This window comes from Dama dama, chromosome X, assembly GCF_033118175.1.
Source record: "Dama dama isolate Ldn47 chromosome X, ASM3311817v1, whole genome shotgun sequence".
In the NCBI taxonomy this organism is placed as follows: domain Eukaryota; kingdom Metazoa; phylum Chordata; class Mammalia; order Artiodactyla; family Cervidae; genus Dama; species Dama dama.
This window is the reverse complement of record NC_083714.1, coordinates 132087951-132107819: the sequence shown is the minus strand read 5'-3', so window position 1 is coordinate 132107819 and position 19869 is coordinate 132087951. Positions and strand designations below refer to the sequence as shown.

The following is a 19869-nucleotide window of genomic DNA, read 5'->3' as shown; positions in this document are numbered from 1 at the left end:
GGGACAACACTGGGCTGAGATTAAAGGCACTGGATCTTTGGAGCCCAGTTGCTTGACTTTGGATCCCAGCTTTACCACTTAACTTAATAGCTCTGTCACTGTGAGTCCATCTTGATGCCTTGGCCTTATTGAGCTGGCTGCACTTTCGGTACTTTGTTGAATGGCAGCAGTGAGAGCTGACATTCTTGCCTCCTTCCTGATAGCATTCTGTCCATTAACGTTAACTACGATGCCAGTTGTAGGTTTTTTGTAGATTACTCCTTATCAAGTTGTGGACATGCCCCTCTGTTCTTATTTTCTGGGAGCTTTTATTTTGAATGGGTGTTGAAGTATATCATACTTTTCCTCATCAGTTAATACCATGTGTTTTTATTGTCTTCCTTAGTTTATTAATATGGTACATCAAATTGATTTTTTAAAAAAGTATTGAACTTGTATACCTGGAGTAAACCACATTTGGTCATGGTACATAATAATTTTCCTATATTGTTAAATTAATTAAGGAATTAAAGAATTTGTTAAAGATTTTTGTGTTTCTATTCACGAGGGGTATTGGTCTGGTCTGTAGGTTTCTCTTTTGGGGCTAACTTTGTCTTGTTTTGCTGTTAGGATAATGGCTTCATAAAATGAATTTGGAAGTGTTTTCTCCTTTTTTATTTTCAGTAAGAGATTATGTAGAATTGCTGTTTAATTCTTTAAATGTGTAGTAGAATTCTCTAGTGAAACTATCTGGGCCTCAAGATTTCTTTTATTTGGAATTTTAAAATTTCAAGTTCAATTTCCTTAAGTTATAGGGCTGTTCAGATTACCTGTTTCATATTGGTTGTGGTTTGTGTTTTTTGAGGAATTAGTTCATTTCCTTAAATTGTCAAATTTATGTGTTTATAGTTGTTTGTAGGAGTCCCTTATTATCCTTCTGGTATTTGCAGCATTTGGAATGATAGTTCTTTGGTTCCTAATACTGGTAATCTGTTTTTTTTTCCCATCAGTCTTGTTAGAGTTTGTCAATTTTATTGACCTTTTCAAAGAAGCAGTTTTTTGCTTCACTGATTTCTCTATAGTTTTTTGCTTTCAGTTTCATCGATTTCTGCTGTTATCCTGTTCCCTTCCTCTGCTTGCTTTGGGTTTTTTTAATTTATTTTTAACTGAAGGATAATCACAATATTGTGTTGGTTTCTGCCATACATCAACATGGTTGCTTTGGGTTTATTTTTTGCTTTTTCTAAGTTCTTGAAGTGGGAGCATAGCTTCGTGATTTGAGACTTTAAAATGAAGGCTGGTACTTTCAAATATTCTTAACTCTCTAGTGTGAGGCTATTCCTATTAGTTACTAATGTAACTTTTATGTTTTCCTTAAAATGCAGGGTTCTTAGTTATGCAGGTTATTAGCTGTTATTTTTTTTCCATATTTAGTAAGTTGCTAAGTTAAATGTAGAAAATGTCCCTCAGATTATTCCAGTCTCTAATTCTAGAATGTCATTTCTGGAAATTCAGCTTGTTGAATTACAGCTGAGCATCCCCATGCTTGTTGTTTAAGAATTTAGAGTTGGAAAAAATCTCAGACTTGGGGTCAGCAAACTAAGGCCCTTGGAGCAAATCCTGCCCTTCTGGCATCTTTTTGTACCAAACTCCAACTCAGAATGATTTCTGCCTTTTTATTTTTTTAATTTCCAGCAACGCTGCAAAGGCTTGTGGGATCTTAGTTCCCAAACCAGGGATTGAACCCAGGCCTTTGGCAGTGAAAGTGCCTAGTCCTAACCACTGGACTACCAGGGAGTTTCCTCTGCCGTTTTAAAGGGCAGTAAATCAGTCGCATACAGGTGTTTGTGACAGGACCCAACTCAGCCTGCAGAGCCTGTCGTCATTTCTGTGTGGCCCTTCACAGAGCAAGCCTGCTCACCGCTGCCTTTAGACATCTAAGCCAGCTTCAGAGGCGTCTGGAAAATGTGCACGTACAGGTCCCAGGTGCCTCGCCATCTGTCGTAGCACGTGCCCCTCCCCGTGCCCTCTTTGTTGTTGTGCCATTCTCCAGCCGCACTCACTTTGCAGGCACCTCCTGGGCCCTTCTGAGGCGGGCAGACTTGGGTGTCGACTTGGCTGAGTGTGGCCTAGCCAAAGCCAGAGCAAGGGGGGGTGCCCGGGCTGCCTCGGGGCATTTCTGACATGAATGTGATTTTTGACATCCGAGTTCACAAAGTCCAAACTGCTTTATCTCCGGAAATCGTATTTCATGGTTGATTTGCAGCCTAGCATAGAAACTCTGGCAGAAACCGTAGCATTTTTTTTATAGCAACATACATGTTTTTCATAATAGGTCTGAGCTGAGAGAGAGCCTGCCCACCTAAAGTTAGTGGGAAGAAAGCTGGATATTCATATTGTTTAAGTGATTGGAAAACTTACTTCATCCTTCCTGGACTTAAAAAAAAAGTCCTAGCTTTTCTACTTTGGGAAAGAAATCTTGTTCTCCTTCTGAGTGGAGCCGAAGGCCATGCCTCCTTGGGTCAGCCTGTCATGTGCCCTCCTGCCGCTCTGGGAGGTGAGGGGGAGGTGGCAGGCGGTGGCTGAACCCCTCCATGCCCCGCGGTGGACAGCAGTGTTGAACTAAAGTATCGTAGGAGCTGCTCTGTCCTCCTGGGGCAGGTGCCTCGGGTCTTCTGTCCTCTAAACTCCTTCCCCTCTTGCCACCTGCTTGTCCTTTTGGGGGTGCTGCTGGGCCTGCTTTAGCTCCCTTGAACTTCCCCTTCCTGTCTGTCAGGGTGAGCCTGGCCCTCCGAGAGGGTTTATTGTGCCCGAGTCCTCTGAGCTGATGATCTTCCCTTAGTCTCCTCCACACCTCCAGGCCGGTTGCCTTCCTTCTCCCCTGAAAGCCAGGGCCATAGCGTTTCTCCAGCGGCTCCCAGGAGAGGGCAAGCGGCTTGATGTTCAGCACCTCGTGGCCATGAACAAAAAGTGTCAGCTCCCCCACCACCCAAGGAAAGCCAGGCTTTGGCCTAATCTCCCTTTTCTCTGCTTCATTTTATAAGTCTTGGTTTTAGCCTCCCACGTGGGCTCAGTCAGGATGTGAGGACGGGAGAGTCGGAGCCACGTGCCACCTCTGGGGCGGGAGGTCCCCCTCCCTTTGCCCACTGAGGCTTGTGGGTGTTGGCTGTGCTTTGAGAAGTCTCCTAGTCTTCAGGGAAACGGCCGTGCCAGGAAGAAGAGCTACACTCTGGTATTACTATTAGTGTTCTGGTTCCAGAGTGTAGAGGGATGACAGTTGTGTCTCATAGATTACTCTTTTTTTAAATCCTCCTCTAGCTTCTTAAGGAGATTGTTTCTGAGTTGCTGTTATTTTAAAGTAGAGCCAGGCTCCTGCCACCTCCCCAGTAGGTGCTGGGGGCCCACACGGCTGTGGGAGGTGCCCTTTTCACTGCTCCTGCGGTGGGAAAGGGGAGGCCGGGTGGTGAAGCAATTAGCAACGCGTTGACAGTATCCTGAGTGCACCACAGTGTGAGTTTTAAGAAATAGTCATTGTGGCTGGGACTGTAAACAGTCCCATATGGTTTTCCTTAACATACGTTTGCATGAAAAGAGCTAGGGTGTTATTTCTGTGTTGTATGGCTGTCAGTTCAACTTCAATAGGTCCTTTGCTTACTGTCATGAGTAATTTTTTCCTGATGTAGTTTTTCTTCTCTGTGTATATCCGAAACTGTGCTCTGAAAATATGCCCAAAGTGTTGATGTCATTGTCCCTTTCAGAATTCTGCAGCCCCACCCTGATGCTGGGATTTATTTATTTTTTTATTGAGGCAGTTATAATTGACAGAACATTTCAGGTAATGATTCAATAAGTGGAAATATTGCAAAATGATTGCCCAATATCTGCTTAACATCCATAAGCACACATAATTACAGATTACTTCCCTTGTGATGAGAACTTTTCAGGTCCACTCTCCCAGCAGCTTTCAAATATACAGTACAGTATTCATAACTGAACTTCAATGCTGTGATCAAACCCAAGGCACTGACGTGGGCTGCAGACACGTGTTAGTGGCAGGAAACCATCTCCAAGGACTCAGACAGCATCTACATGAGGCAGCCCTTCAAACACATGCTAAATGATGAGGTTGGGGATTGGTGGGGATGGGTACAGAAGACCACCCCTTGCGACCCCTTTGAACTGGTGCCTGTTTTTTTTCTTTTTCTTTTCCTTTGGCTGAGTGGCTTGCAGGATCTTAATTCCCTGACCAGGGATTGATCCGGCACCCCCTGTAGTGGAAGCTTGAAGTCTTAACCAGTGGACTGCCAGGGAAGTCTCTGGGGCCTGTCTTACGGTTGATTGAAGGGTAGAAACTGGCTTCTGGAAGTTTGCTGCCTTGATTACTCCCCAGTAACTGAGAGGATAAAATTGCTGTTTGTTTGTTTGAATGTTTTTGGACCACTTTACTGAGAGATATGACTCATACAATTGCTTAATTAAAGTTCAGTGGTTTTTTTATTATATTCCAAGTTGTGCGACCATAACCACAATTTTAGAACATTCTCGTCACTCCAGGAAGAAACCCTATGCCCCTTTGCCATCACTCCATTCATTCCTTCTAGATCCATATATGCCAGGGCCTGGCAGCCACGAATTTGCTTTTTGTCTCTAGGGATTTGCTTTTTCTGGCCATTTCATATAAATGGAATCATACAATGTGTGGTCCTTTGTGCCTGGCCTCTTCCGCTTAGCATGTGTTGTAGCTTATGTCAATATTGCATTCCTTCTGTGGCAAAATAATTGTCCACGGTGTAGATAGTATCACACTTTGCTTATTCATTTATAACTTGATGGGCTGTTGGGTGTTTTCACTTTTTGACTGTGAGTCATGCTGCTTTGAACATTCCTGTTGGCGTGGGTTTTGTGTGATGAGATTAATCATCCTGCAGCTGTTACAAAGGGGGACTATATGACCAAGTTGTTGAACCTCAGACAGACCGAGGAAGCACCTGCTTGACCTTCACTTTAATCCCTGGAAATGAATTAGGTTTTTTAATGTCTGAGATGTCTTCTGATACACAGACCCATTGTTAAAATTAAATTTTTGAAAAATATAACTTTAAGTGTGTTTTTGATAAACTTATGAAGACATCTGTTTATCGTTTAATTTCAGTAATGTGGCCTTGTTGCTTCTGCCTCACAATATTCTTTTTTTTTAAATCTAGCATATTCAGTGTGTGTTCAAAGGATGTTGTTCTTGACCCCTTAGGCTGTCAGCTGGGGTGGAACGGGGCCCATGAGGAATGCTCATGCTATTTTGTTGTTCTCAGAGTGGTTATGCCAGTGGGGTTGGTAACTCTGGAAGATTTTTTTTTTAACATGGTATATTTTACATAGAGTAAACTTTAGTGTCCAGTTTTGAGTTGTGACCAAAGCATATGGTCCTGCGAACACACCACTGTGAAGATGAGGATACTTTTAAAGCAGATACTTGACTGATTTCCAACCGTATTTGGAGTCCCTTTTCCTTTGCTCCCTCTTTTAGGGGTCTGTCAAGAAGACCAGAAAGCTGGTCAACTGCACAGCCCAAGCCTGGCTCTTAGGTTCTCTGACACATCAGAGTCTCGGGTTTGGAAAGGATACCTGCCTTTATGCTTCCTCTTGTGGGGAGCTGCAAACAGATCTGCCAACAGCTTCAGGGCCATCTTCCCACAGAGAGAGTGCAGATGTCTGAAAAGAGGAGGTGGGAGTAGGGGTGGGCTCTCTGACCTGGATGTGTGTGGAGGAGGTTGATCAGAGGGCGCCTGATACCAGGTATCAGGGAGGGAAGGGAGCTCTGGAAATTCCAGAGTCTGGGGAGTGGGAGGTGGAAAGGAAGGAGGCTGGGTTTGGGGCCTCACCTCTTGGGCATGGTGCAACCATGGAAATAATTAACAACCTCTTGAAGCTTAAATTACTCGAGCTTTGTGGGAGAGATCTAGGAGACAATAAAGTTGGGGGGCGGGGCGGTCCTGATTTTTATAAACCAGGTGCTGCTTAAATGTGGGCGAGCAGAAAGGAATGCAGCCTAATTATGCAGAGGGGACTAGTGGGGTTGTGGCAGGGTGGTGGCCCCACAGAGGCAGAGACTGGGCGTTGTGCAGCTTAAAGCCCTCACACTTGAGGTCCAGAATTTTCTTAGTTGAAGTATTTGAAGTCAGAAAAGACTTAAAGGTGCAAGTCACGGTCACGGGGTAGAGTCCAGAGTTTTCCTAAACGTGTGAGAATTGCTTATTTTCTGAGGCCAGCCTCTCTAATGGAATTCACTTAGTTAAGGAGGTTACCGTATCTTAGCCTCTTAAAGCTGAAGAAGTGGAACTCTAACCAGAGCATATTTCCCTGCCTTTTTGCCAGGGCACCAAGTGTCGTAGGATTTCGTTGGCAGGACTCTCTCTTCTATTTAGGCTAGTAAGCTTGGCTGATGTAAGTACATGGCTGATGTACTTAACTTATGTCCACAGGCCTGCCCACCTTATGGATCAATGATTAAATGGCAGTGCCTGATTTTGAGGGATCGAACATCGGTGCAGGGTCCTTATAGGGACCCTGTGAAGGGTCGTCTCCTTTTTTAACATTTGAAGAAATGAGGTGTGTAAGTGAGGGCTGTCCTGACCAGTGAGTTTGAGTGGTGCAGAGAGGCTCTGGTGGGGGACTTGGGGGAGAAGCTGGGGGGTTGGTTCAGGCAATCTTAAGTGGCAGGGTTATTAACCATTGGTGGGAAGGAGTAGGGAAGTCTGAGCTGGGTTTTGATTCCAGATCAGGACAGTGTGGTGAGCATTCGGGTGGGAAGAAGGTTCCAGCTGGATATACAGATTTGGGATTCGGTCAGGGTAAGAGTAGTGAGGTTCATTCTCCCGAGAGAGGCCTATAAATGGGTCTCTGGGACAAAATGAGGCAGGGAGATGAAACCTACTCTTCCCTGGCCTTCTTTTGATAGTGGTGTATTTAATTTGGACCAGACCTCCAAGTTGATTCCTCTTAAGTTCTTGTTGAATAAACACACACAAAGTGGGCAGTGGTCTGGAAATGAGGACATTGAGTTGCCCGTTGGACAAAGGACACATTTTGCCCTGGGACAGGTCGCTGTGTTGCTGAGCACTGTGGAAGGCTCTGTCTGAGTGCTTCGCTAGTTACACATCATTCTTGCTTGGGCAGAGTTTTCTAAGAACTTGTGCCAAACAACATTTTTATTAGCCTAGTTTGGATTACCATGTCGACTTGAGTCTGGTGTGCTTATATTTCTTTTATCATTGAATCTATTTTTGCATTTTCTGATTTGTAGGCATTTATGACATTGCTGTCTTGTATTCCCAAATTTGGGTAATCATTCACATCATATTTTCAACCCAAGTTGAGTAACTCTGTTACAGCAAGTACATTTTGTTTGGTCATGTTACATGTTCCTTACTAGACAGGCATAGAGGTTGAAATTGGATAATTAATTACAGAGCATTGGCTGTAGCTATAACCTGTGGCTATAGCTAGCAGGGAGTTTGGACTTTTTTCAGGCCCCCTGTTATTGTTGAGGATTTATTTCTATCTGATAGAACCTTTTGGTGACTTGAGTGTGGTTAGTTTGGAGATAGTGGGGAGTTTGGTTTTCCTTTTTGTATCTAGTGGTTTAGATCAGTGGTTGTCAAATATGGCCGCACATTGGAATTTCCCAGGGAGCTTTAAAAGTGTGATGCCTGGGTCCCACCCTCAAAGTTTTCTATAATCGGTGTAGGATGTGGCATCAGAAGTTTTATAATTCCCCTGGTGGTTATAATGCACAGCTAGGATTATGGAAACTACTGGTCTGGGTGTTCCAACAAGATACAAAAATAGGATGATTAATTTAGCCAAATGAATTTTTCATTTGACCCACAAAACATTTATTGAGCACTTGAGATCAAGAGGACCAAGGAGGCCACCTCGTTAAGGCTATTGGAACTCATTTCTTTGACTTCCAGTTTTCATTCTAAGAACTTGGCTCTGGAAAAGAGATCCTAGGTAGGTGTTTCAGCTCCAGCTCTGCTTTCTGGAGTCTTCTCCAAGGGCTGGGAGCATCTTGGCTGACAAGGGAGCCCCCAGGTCTGGAGGAAGGTGAATATGACATGAGGTGAACAGTGGACAAAATGGCCTGATCCCCGTGTCCCTGGCAAGGCCAGCACACTTGATGGCCACAGGATCTAGGCAGCGGCGACTGTCAGGTCATTCAGACCTAGGGTATTTTTACTGAATTGGGAAATAAGCCCACAGTATAGAAATACAAGAACACTAAATTGGATCTCTTTTGTAATGTGTTTTCTTCAATTTGCAACCTGGCTGGAGGTTAGCCCCCTCTGCCTTTCTGCTAGGATGGTCGCCACGCTGGGCTTGGCTAGCAGTCAAGGGCTTTGTGTGTACCAGACAAAGACACCCCCTTTTCCTACCCAGGGGATAGAGTTTGCTCCAACTCAGCCCCGGGACTCTTGTTCAGCACACAGCCTGGCCAGTGACCCGCAGGCTGGCCCTGCCGGCGTGGCCCCCTCCACCATCATGGGGGGTTTGGGTTCAGTTGTGGAATGTGCCAACTGAATTTGGGCCTGAGGCCGTTTACAGGGAGTGATGATTTGTTTTATACACTTTCAAAACAGAAAACATCTGTTCTGGCCAAGGAGGGATTGAATAATTGCATAGTGGCTTTCCTAGTCACAGTTCAAGTACTGCCGGGCGCACTTGTCTTCACCACCCCACAGCTCGGTCACTTCCACGGTGGCCTGACCCCCCACCCCCGGCTTCTCAGACCCCAAAAGAACAGGATCACATGTTTGCATCAAGTTTGAAATTGAATTTTTTTTTCCAGGGGCCAAATTCAGTCTTAAAACCATGGTTCTGGGGGATAAAATTCAAGCTTTCCTCTTTTAACTTCCTGAAGCCACTTTCAGAATAGTAAAGCCAGCTAGATTATTTTTTTGTCAAATGAGTTTCCCAAACACAGTTTTGCTGGGAATGAGGGAGCCTTACATGGGCTAGGAGGTCGCCTCTCGCATCGGCCAGTGCTTGTGCTCGGGTGGGGCAGTGTGGATGCCGCTCCAGGGGTCCCTTCCTGATGTGGGAGCCAAGGCCCCTTCCCGAAGGGACCTCAGGTCATTTGGCTGAGCCCAGGGCTCGGCTACCCCCACACTCCCTGACCCGACCCCGGGCCCCATGGCCTGCCAGGCGGCACCCTCTGAAAGCAGGGGGCCCCTCCCTTTGGGGTGAACTCCTGTTGGTATTTTTATGAGGGGTTTGCAGTCCCTTTGCTGTGCCCACTTGCTCCTCTCACACTTATTGGTATCGTACAGGTTTTTGGGCGGGGATTGCTTGTCTCTCCCTACTCACGGTGTGCTATCTAGGCATACACACAGCCTGTCGTTCAGTTTTGTTCTAAATGTTGTCCGTGAGGTTTGGCAGTCCTACCCTAATTGTTCTGTGTTTGGAAATGGAGAAGATGAAAGAAATCACTCCTTTGCTGCCATCTTTGCTACTGCATTTGCTTTTGTTTTTTTAAGCAAAGTTAAAATCTGTATTTTGGTGGGTGTATTAGTTGGCCAGGGCTGTTGTAACAAAGTACTACAAACTGGTAACTTCAAGCTAGAGAAGCCTATTCTCTCCCAAGTTTGGAGGCTAGAGTCTGAAAGCAGAGCATCAGCAGGGCCACGCTCCCCTAAGGGGTCTAGGGGTGAGTCCTCACTGGCCTCTTGCAACTTCTGGTGCTCTGCATGTTCTTGGCTGGTGGCCATCACATTGCCAGTCTCTCCCAGACTTCACCTGCTCCTGCTCCTCCTCCCTGTGTCTTCCAGGCTTCAGTCTCTGATAAGGACTTACTGGAATTAGGAGCTCCCTGGATACTTGAAGATCATCCATCTCGGCATCTTTAAATTAACTACTACATCTGCAAAAACCCTTTTCCAGATCAGGTTGCACTCCCAAGTTCTGAGGGTTAGAATGTGGCCACATATTTTGGGAGGCCACTTTTCTACCCCCAACAGTGGGAATAGATGAAATCACCTGGTTTTCAGACGCCAGTTAACTTAAAAATGTCTGCATAGGCCAGAATAAGACATATCTGCTGCCCAGTGTGGGCTCTGAACCTAGTTTGTAGCCCTTATTCTGACTGTGTGCTGGAAGGTGTTGGGGGGCCTAGTTCCAAATGTCATTGGAGATCAACTCTGTGTAGATTGAAGGAATTCTTCCAGTCCATTTTGGCACTCCTTGGTTTATGGAAGGAATTCTAGTGTAATTTTCTTGTGAAACCACACTGTGGTCAACTGTGGATTTTCCGTTTTTTTTTTTTTTTTTTCTTTTTGCTCTTGGTTTAAGTCACAGGGGTGCTTTGTTTTGACGCTTCTCAGCCTGCCCTCTTTTCCTTCATGTGGAAAAAGCATCAGCCTGTGGTGGGCTCATGGGACAGTACAGAGTAATTCCTTTTGTCTTATTGTGGTTCTTTATCCTTAACCTTCTCAAGGAATGAGTACTTTGGCAGATACAACTAGAGAATTCATTGCATTTTGCTTTTCATCTAAGTATCATACTGTTGGATGTTTGTGAAGATTCTGGATTCAAGTAAACCTGCAGAGGTTAATGCAATTTCTATAACCTTGACCTCAGTCCTTGACCTGAGCTCCTCTTTGGTGGGGGTTGGGGGATAGCGGGTGGGATGGGAGAGAGGGGCATCAGAATGCCTAGCAGGTTGTAGCATATTGAATTTTTCAGTTTCTACCAATTAAAAATAGGTTACTGAGTGGTGCTATTTCTTTTTTTCCCCCAATAATAAAAAACAAGGCATCCTTATTGCAGAACACCTGGAATACAGAGTCAGAAGTTTTGAAGTCATGTATGATACCCATCAACAGTGGATGGAAACCCTTTTCTAGTACTCTAGATCCTCATTAAGTTTATTTCACCTAAAGTGGAATGTCTTTTATCGTGTTTTTGTTTGATTTCTGGCTAGGCTGAATATTTTGTTATGCTATTTCTAGTTGGCTGAATTATCTGTCTGCATTTTTGGCACAGCTGTTCTGTGGTTGGTGTTGCCATTCTTACTGTGTTACCTGGTAATCTGCAGCCTCTCCCTATGGGGTTGAGCAAGTTCTAGCTCATGACAAAGGGGATAAGTGATGCCCATAGCTCTGTTCGGGGTTTCTCAAAAGTTGGTTCATCAAACTGTGCTTTGCTTCTCAATGTTTCAGCTGACCATCTTGCCTTCTCCCCCTGTTCTCCAGCTGATGGTGAGACCATTCTGAAAGGCCTCCAGTCCATTTTCCAGGAGCAGGGGATGACAGAGTCAGTGCACACCTGGCAGGACCATGGCTATTTGGCGACATACATAAACAAAAATGGCAGGTGAGGTGACCGTGATTGCTCCTATTCGGATCTGAGTGCTTCAGCTGTGTGTGTATGTAAAGACTGGTGGTGGGGGACATCCAGATTGAGCGCTTTAGCTGTGTGTGTGTGTTTGTGTGTGTGTGTGTGTGTGTATGTGTGTGTGTGTGTGTGTGTGTAAAGAGTGGTGGTGGGAGGCATCCAGAATTTTTTTCTTTTCCTCCTTTGACATCTTTGAGGAGGAGACTAGAATCCAGTGCTTCTAGCTTCCCAATAGAATCATCATCATAGAATCCCACGCCCAGGCACTCCCCCCAGAGATTAAGGCCACTGGGTGTTGCTGTTTCTCTAAAGACCCTCAGGTGATTCTGTGTGCCCGACTCAGAAGCCTCCAGCAGCATAAGCAGTGTGAACCAGCAGGCCATGATCCAGATATGCTGTGCTCCACTCTGAGAGTTTCTGCTGCAGCAGGTCTGGGGCCGCACCCCAAATAGTATTTCTGACAAGCTCCTCTCAGAGGATGTTGATGCTGTGGGTCAGTTGACCCCACTGTGAGTAGCAGTGTAATAAGTGGTTATCAGTTAATGCAGACTGTAGTCAAATGCAGGATGAAAAACTCTGCAAAGAGCTTGATAGGAAGCTGGGGGCGTCTAGGAGTTTAAGATTTTGGGTTTTGTTTTCTCCTTAAGACTTTATAGATGATCTATCTAGACTTTTTCTCTGATCAGTATGGAAATGAAAGTCAACCTGAGACTAGGGAAGGAAACCTAAATTAAGAAATGACTGAGAACAGGGGACTTCCCTGGTGGTCCAGCGGTTGGGACACTGTGCTCCCAATGTGGGGCTGCCCGGGTTCCATCCCTGGTCGGGTAACTGGATCCTGCATGCTGTACCTAAGAGCCTGTATGCTGCGGCTAAAAAGATCCTGCTTGCTGCAACTAAGACCCGGCACAGCCAAGTTAAAAAGAAAAAAGAAATGACTGATAACAGAAGATACTGGTGCAGTGAGTTCTGTGTATTTCCCTAAGTCTATGTAGTATCTTCTAGAGTCTAAAACTGTTAAGAGTCTTAGTAATTTGCACTGTTAATTTTAAAACATGAACTCCTGTGTATTTTTGATGGCTTTCGTTCTTTTCTCCCAATGGAAACTAAGTCCTAGAATTCTACAAGGTTTCATTAATGTCCCACATTCTTCCCCTTGTTTTTCTAACTAAAAGAACCCCCCGCCCCATCTTACAGAGGCTCCAAAGGAGGTGAAGGAAATTTGTACTTTTGAGCTCCATTATTCTTTTTGTAAGTCTACATAGTTCTTCCCTGTGAACTTATCTACACCTCTCAAAGAAACCTTAACCCCTGTGCCCTCAAGCCCCAAGTATTTCTGACTGCATAGCAAATCCCTATATATGCACAGAGTAGTCCCTCCAATGTATCTAAAGTGATTTCCTCTCAAGGGTGACCCAGACCCTCCATTGCCTCCGTCCTCGCCCAGTTACTGGCAAGTCTCCTGGAAGCAGAGGTCTGCAGCTGGCCTTACACCCTCTAGCCTCTCTTCTCCTTTCTCCCTGCCCCCCTCTCTCCCTGTCCTAGCTCTGGTCTGTAACTTGGGGACTGCAGCAAGTCAGACCTTACCTCTCTGCCACCTTGTCAGGTTCCTCCTCTAATCCAGCTGAAGCCTTGAATCTCCTGTTGTTGTGTAGTCGCTCAGTTGTGCGCCTCTTTGCAACCCCGTGGACTGTATGTAGCCTGCCAGGCTCCCCTGTCCATGAAATTTCCCAGGCAAGAATACTAGAGTGGGTTGCTGTTTCCTTCTCTAGGGCATCTTTCCAATCGGGGGATGGAACCTGCATTTCCCACATTGGCAGGCAGATTCTTTTCTGCAAAGCCACCAGGGAAGCCCCTTGCATCTCCTACCACCTCCTAAGGAGGACCTTTGGGGTTGGACAGGGCCAACAATTCTACTTCAGTTCTTGAATCTTCTACCCTAGACACCAATCCCAGTTTTCTAGAAGACTTAGAATTCTTCCTGGAAGGGAGTTTTTGAGTGATAAGAGCTGTTGGAAATTGCTTCTGAAAACAGAGAAAAGAGAAATTAACATGCTTAGTTTACTTTTTTCCTTGGCCTTGCCATGCAGCTTGCCGGCTCTTAGTTCCCTGACCAGGGATGGACCCTGGACCCCCTGCAGTGGGAGCACAGAGTCCCAACCACTAGACCATCAGGGAAGTCACTAACGTGCTTAAAGACTTGTTTCCACATTGATCTTCCTCTTCTGTCACTTGCTCAGCTGGGACCCATCCCCATGCTGCCAAAGGTCTTGGTCCTCAGTCACCTTTTTTTTGGTCTCCATTTCCCCCCCACCCCCTTGCAACTTTTCCTCTTTCATTATTTTTGCTTTTAATCAGATGAGGTCAGTGCTTGTCCCCACCTTCCAGCATCTCCATGTTCCTGTGGTTCTCTGGTGGAGGATTCTGTGCTAGAACCACCTAGCTGGTTAAGAGGTGGCATTTCTCTATCGTTCTTTGACTCCTAGCTCCTCTCCTTTGTGTGGCAGATTGGGAGGGGGCGTGATCAGCTAGTTCAGGTGTACATGAGTTAGTGGTGCCCCTGGCCTGAACTTGATTTTGAGGCCATTTAAGGACTGAAGGTGAAAATTAACTAGTTGTGTTTATCTTTTTTAATCCAAGCACACTGCTTGTATTCTCTGAACAGAATTCTTCATCTTATTTAGTATTATTATTCAAATGTTTCTTTAACCACATCTTATAGGAAGATAAGTGATTTTAGAACTTCCCTGATGGTTCTATGGCTAAGACTCCTTGCTCCCAATGCAGGGAGCCGATTTGATCACCAGTCAGGGAACTAGATCCCTCATGCCCCAACTAAGACTGGCGTAACCAAATAAATATTTTAAAAAAGAAGTGATTTTATATCAGATGTGCACATACATATCTGCATATATACAAATATACATGTCTAATTGAAGGAAAAGTTTATTCAGATAATTCTTATACATGTGTGATACACTATTTTTATTTCACGAAAAAGCTGGTCAGACACACTGAATTAGAGGTTAAAGCTTTTCCCGTAAGGAGCTACATAAGGTCCCTGTCACATACTCCTTTTTTTTCTTAAACAACTCTTTAAAAATGTAAGAACCATATTTAATCTGCATGCTTTACAAAACATGCCAAGGGCTGGATCTGACTTGTAGGCCACTAACTTAATGAATGTAGCCACCACCTGTGTGCAGTCAGAAAAACACGGCTCTGTTTTGGCTCTGTTTTGAACTCCGAGGGTAATTGGGAGACCTGAGTTTGCTCTGCCCCACCCTCCCATCCTTTTAAGGAGGGATCAGTCACTGCTGAGGAACCTTCTTAAAAATCAGATTCACAGGACTTCCTGCTGAATCACTTTCTGGGCCCAATAACCTGTTTGAAAACCTTAGCACTTGATGATTCTGTCTAAAATGTTGCCTAAATGTTTGTCCTCCCTGCCCCCATGAAGAGGCTTCTAATAAGAAAGCCACAGGGTTAATTATGTTATTTAGGGGAAAAAGAGCAGTGGTTTTGCCTTTTAATTGGGTTGGTGCCTTTTTTCTTTTGAGTGCCATGATACAGTTCCTAACCTTATAATTATGCTCTCCTCTGTAGCTTTGCCAATTTGAGAATTTACCCGCATGGATTGGTGTTGCTGGATCTTCAGAGTTACGACGGCGATGCACAAGGCAAAGAAGTCGATAGTGTCAGTTTTCCACTTTTATTTACTCAAGCATTTAAGGATCACAAAAACGGCTCAGTTCAAAGATAAAATCATTTTCACCTAATTGTTGACTTCCCAGTTAATTTTAAACTTGGCTGCCTTCAGATAAGTGATTTTAGAAGAAAAATAATTATTCCTGAAGTGATTTTTAGGACCCTGGTTCTCATCTTTCCCTTGGCCACTTGAGTACTGAGTAATGACTTGACTTTGCACTGGAGGGAATGTAAACCTTTAACCAGGATATTATAGCTGCAGTATCCTTGAGCCTTCCCCTTTCCTATTACTTAGGATGCCTTTTGATACTGTTGATACCATAGACTGAAGTGAGGTTGGCACTGGGAGGGGAAGATGACAGGGGAGTATGGAGTTGGGCCAGGCCTGCAGGCTGCTGGAGAGTTGAGGGGAGGACAAGTGTATCTGGACATCTGCCAGAGTAGCAGCTCTGTCAACATGACACTGACCTTCTGGCCTGTAATTTAGCTCTTCTACCCAGCTTGTTCGATAAGCCCATCGATTTCTTTTCTTGTCATTGCAGCTTTTGAACAAAGTAGAAGAAAGAATGAAAGAATTGAGTCAGGACAGTACTGAGCGGGTAAAGCGGTAAGTCCACTCCTGAATGTTCTTTTATATTGGGTTAATTGATAAAATGGGCTTCCTTTGTGGCTCAGATGATAAAGAATCTACCTGCCAATGCAGGAAATGTGGGTTTGATCCCTGGGTGGGGAAGATTCCCTGAAGGGCATGACAGCCCACTCCAGTATCCTTGCCTGGAGAATCCTGTGGACAGAGGAGCCTGGCAGTATGTGAGGCTGCAGAGAGTTGGACATGACTGAATGACTAAACAACAATAAAAACAATCAATAACATAATCGCAGTGTGCTGTTGTCCCTGAGCAGTGTCTGTGTAAGATGTGGAAGAGATCAGTCAACTTCTGCTTCTGGCCACTTGATAGGCTAATGTAGATGGCCCTGATGGCAGAAGACTTTGTGTGTGTGTGTGTGTGTGTGTGTGTGTGTGTGTGTGAGATAAAATGGAACAGGGGCAGAAAGGAGTGTACAGTGATCCTGAGGGGTGAAACTGTAATGCAGAGAATCAGATGGGACTGGCACCTCAAAGAGGAGCTGGAAAACTCCTCCTTGACTGTGTCCAGTGAAGAGAAAAAAATCATCTATCTTTCCTCAGAGCTCTGGGCCCCACAGTAGAATTAAGCAGTTTTAAGAGATTTTGACAGGATGGGATAGAAAATTTGCCTCAGTGCTTTCAGGTAGGATGATATTGACATTGTAAGAACATCAGAGGCAACCCACCTTGAGCACCCCCAGTAGGTCCTTTTCAGTTGATGACAAAGACGATTAAGCTTTCGTTGAGGAGTGCAGCTACTATGCCACCTGTGTCTGTTTAAAACTAAGTTAATAAAAAGAACGAAAACAGTTCATTTCCTTACTCACCTTTTGTCACTGGCTAATGGCTAGTGACTGCCATGTTGGACAGCACAGAGAAATGTTCTGCTGGACGGCACAGACGTATGTGCTAGTGGGGTCAGATGTTAGAAGAGCTCTGATAGAACTGCAGTTTTGGCATTCTTTGGGAGGAGTAGAGTCTGACAGGTCCTGGGAATGAAGAATGTGAATGAATCATGGCTCCACAATAAGTTATTCTGAGCGGTTTGGCCTTGCTCTCCCTGGGTGATTCCTTATCAGACCCCCCAAATGGGTCTGTCCCTGGACAGCAAGGAGTTCAAACCAGTCAGTCCTGGTAATCAGTCCTGAATATTCATTGGAAGGACTGATGTTCCTGAAGCTCCAGTACTTTGGCCACCTGATGTGAAGAGCCGGCTCATTGGAAAAGACCCTGATGCTGGGAAAGATTGAAGGCAGGAGGAGAAGGGGACGACAGAGGATGAGATGGTTGGATGTCATTACCGACTTGATGGACATGAGTTTGAGCAAGCTCTGGGAGATGATGATGACAGGGAAGTCTGGCATGCTGCAGTCCATGGGGTTGCAAAGAGCCAGACAGGACTTTAGCAACTGAACAACAATAACAGCTTGCTCATAAAGGCAAATACATAGATGCAATAACACAGAGAGACTTGATTAAGGTCAGACCATCACTATTGGAAGTGACCAGAACACAGACTTCTCCAGTTCAGGGCATTTTCTACAAGAAGGAATCCTTACTGGCTATTTAAGGATGTTTAAGTACTTATTGGTTCATCTTGCTAAATTTGATCAGCCTAGAGGAAAGCCCCTGGAGAAGGCAATGGCACCCCACTCCAGTACTCTTGCCTGGAAAATCCCATGGACAGAGGAGCCTGGTAGGCTGCAGTCTATGGAGTCACTAGTGAGTCAGACACAACTGAGCGACTTCACTTTCACTTTTCACTTTCACACATTGGAGAAGGAAATGGCAACCCACTTCAGTGTTCTTGCTGGAGAATCCCAGGGACGGGGGAGCCTGGTGGGCTGCAGTCTATGGGATCACACAGAGTCGGACACGACTGAAGTGACTTAGCAGCGGCAGCAGCAGCAGAGGAAAGCCCCAGGGTAGGTGTAGAATAATTAGAAATTTGTTTAACCTCCAACTTGAATACAAGGCAGGGAACTGCATGTGAAGAGAGCAGGACGTAGTATAGAACTTGGCTGCTTGATTGAAATTTGTCAGAGGAGCCAGACTTATTTATCCCCCAAGTTCAGTTTACGTATCCTCAGGCCCTTCGTCATCCTCAAGTAACTTGTCCACACCCACAATCTTTTCTGAAATTTCCCTCTTTTCCTGTTTGCAAAGTTTTCCTAATCTTTCCTGAATTGATCCATCTGAATTGAATGGGTTCCCACTGTGTCTTTAGTTTGGTGATAATGAATTGGCCAACATCAAAATGCCAGATTTTTTTTTATTAGTGTGGTCTTTATTGGGGTTACTTCTAGGAGTGAATGAATAGATGAAATGCGTTTATGGGCCTCAGCACTCATGAAATCTGGTTCCTATGTGGTTGTGGTGTGGGAGTTTTTGAAGTGAGAGTGCAGTTACACTTCTGATTTCAGTTCAAAACACAGCATAGGCCTTGTTCTTCTTGTCACTGTTTTTACATCTTTTTATAAAATCAGGGTGGAGGGGGCAGGAAGCTATTGGGAATACTTTGTTGTAGGCCCTTTGTTTTTGGCCTCAAAAGGACAAGAATGGTGCCACTTTGCTGTCTGAGGAATGACACTGTTAGAGACTGAATCATTAAGGAATGACTCAGGAACATCTGAAATGATTACTCCCCTGTGGGCAGCGTACCTTTAATTTCTCCTACCTGGTGAGAATTTCAGTCTTTGCAAACTTCTCAAAGATGTCTTGTGTGTATCCCTTGATGGGAACCGAGACTCTACCCCAAGGCTGCCCTATTGTTTCTTCTGACTATTCTACCTTTGTGTCAGTATCCCCTCCCTTCTCTGATTAGCATGTGTTTGAACCTGCTCCCTGGAACTCAGGGAAGATCCTAGAGGCTGAAGGAAGCTTATTTCCTATAGTCAAGAAATGGAGGGACACAGAAAGACTTTTGTGCCTAGGAGCCCCCAGGGTCCTGCTGGTATCATAGAATGAGTAATTCATCAAGGTGAAGCCATCCTTTAGATCCTTGTTTCTTTGGATCTCTTTAAAAAGGACTGTGTTGCAATAAAGAGCTCTACCTGCACCTAAGGCACCATTGATGCAATTGAGAATGGACGTTGTTTACATTGGTTTTGTGCAAGAGTTCAGGAACTGCCTATAGCTGGCTGTCAATCCCCAGGGGTAGGTTTCCTCCCCCGAAAGCCCTTGAGTTGATGTTTGGTGCTTTCATCCTGTGTCACGGGCTCATGCCCCCACCACTCATCAGCCAAGGCTTCTCCCAAGTCCTGTTTGCCTGCTCTCGGGGGTTGTCCTGCCGGGGCAATGACGTTTTACAAGAAAAATTCCTTAGCTGCCTAATTCCAACAGCTGCATTTGTTCTAGAATGTGAAGAAGTGGTTAAATCAGGAGGAGTTGGGATTAAATGATAGTTTATGGAAACTTGCTTTGTAAATTCAGTGCCCTTGACAGATATTAGTATTTCCTCATGGGGCTTCCCAGATGGCGCTAGTGGTAAAGAACCTGCCTGCCAGTGCAGGAGATGTGAGATGATGGGTTCGATCCCTGGGTCAGGAAGATCCCCTAGAGAAGGGAATGGCAACCCACTCCAGGATTCTTTCCTGGAAAATTCCGTGGACAGAGGAGCCTGGTGGGCTACAGTCCATGAGGTCGCACAGAGTAGGACATGACTGATGAGACTTAGCACACACGCAGTTATTTCTTCATTGAAAGCCTTGTTAACCTGTAACAGGTTCAGACTGTATTCTTGGAAACAAGTGAGCAGGGAGAGCAAAGACTTTGGAGAGCAAGTCGGAGGTAGCCCAGCACTTTAGGTCCCTGGGGATTGCTTACTGCGAACCCCACTGTATTTGCGGACTTAGAACTCACGCGTGGTTGTGTTGTGTGTGCGGTGAGCTCACCTTGTTTGTGTTCCTCTTCGTTGGCCAAGCCTCCTTTCTAAGTCTGGTTTTCCCTGTCATGTAGTGTCCTCTGCTGGCAGTTTCTAGTATACTCTGTGTAAGACACTTAGGAATTACAAAAAGGACTGACTGAGACAATCATTAGTTGACAGACATTCTCATAATAATTGGTTCAGGCAAGAATCTTCTAGATGCCACTGGTGAAGGTGTGTCAAGAGATCAGGAACTTGACCCTGTTTTCTTGACCTGGATTTCATGGACTTCCCCCTCCAG

The 19869-nt window shown here is 45.1% G+C and overlaps 1 protein-coding gene across 1 annotated transcript in view; it reads left to right on the top strand.

Moving 5' to 3' along the window:
• Positions 1 to 19869, top strand: part of SMS (spermine synthase) — a 49350-nt gene that overhangs the window by 8681 nt on the left and 20800 nt on the right. Inside the window, exons 2-4 of the mRNA XM_061137448.1 lie at positions 11226 to 11346; positions 14974 to 15064; positions 15618 to 15682. Of these exons, the coding sequence (XP_060993431.1) occupies positions 11226 to 11346; positions 14974 to 15064; positions 15618 to 15682 (277 nt within the window). The remainder of the gene's footprint in view (positions 1 to 11225; positions 11347 to 14973; positions 15065 to 15617; positions 15683 to 19869) is intronic.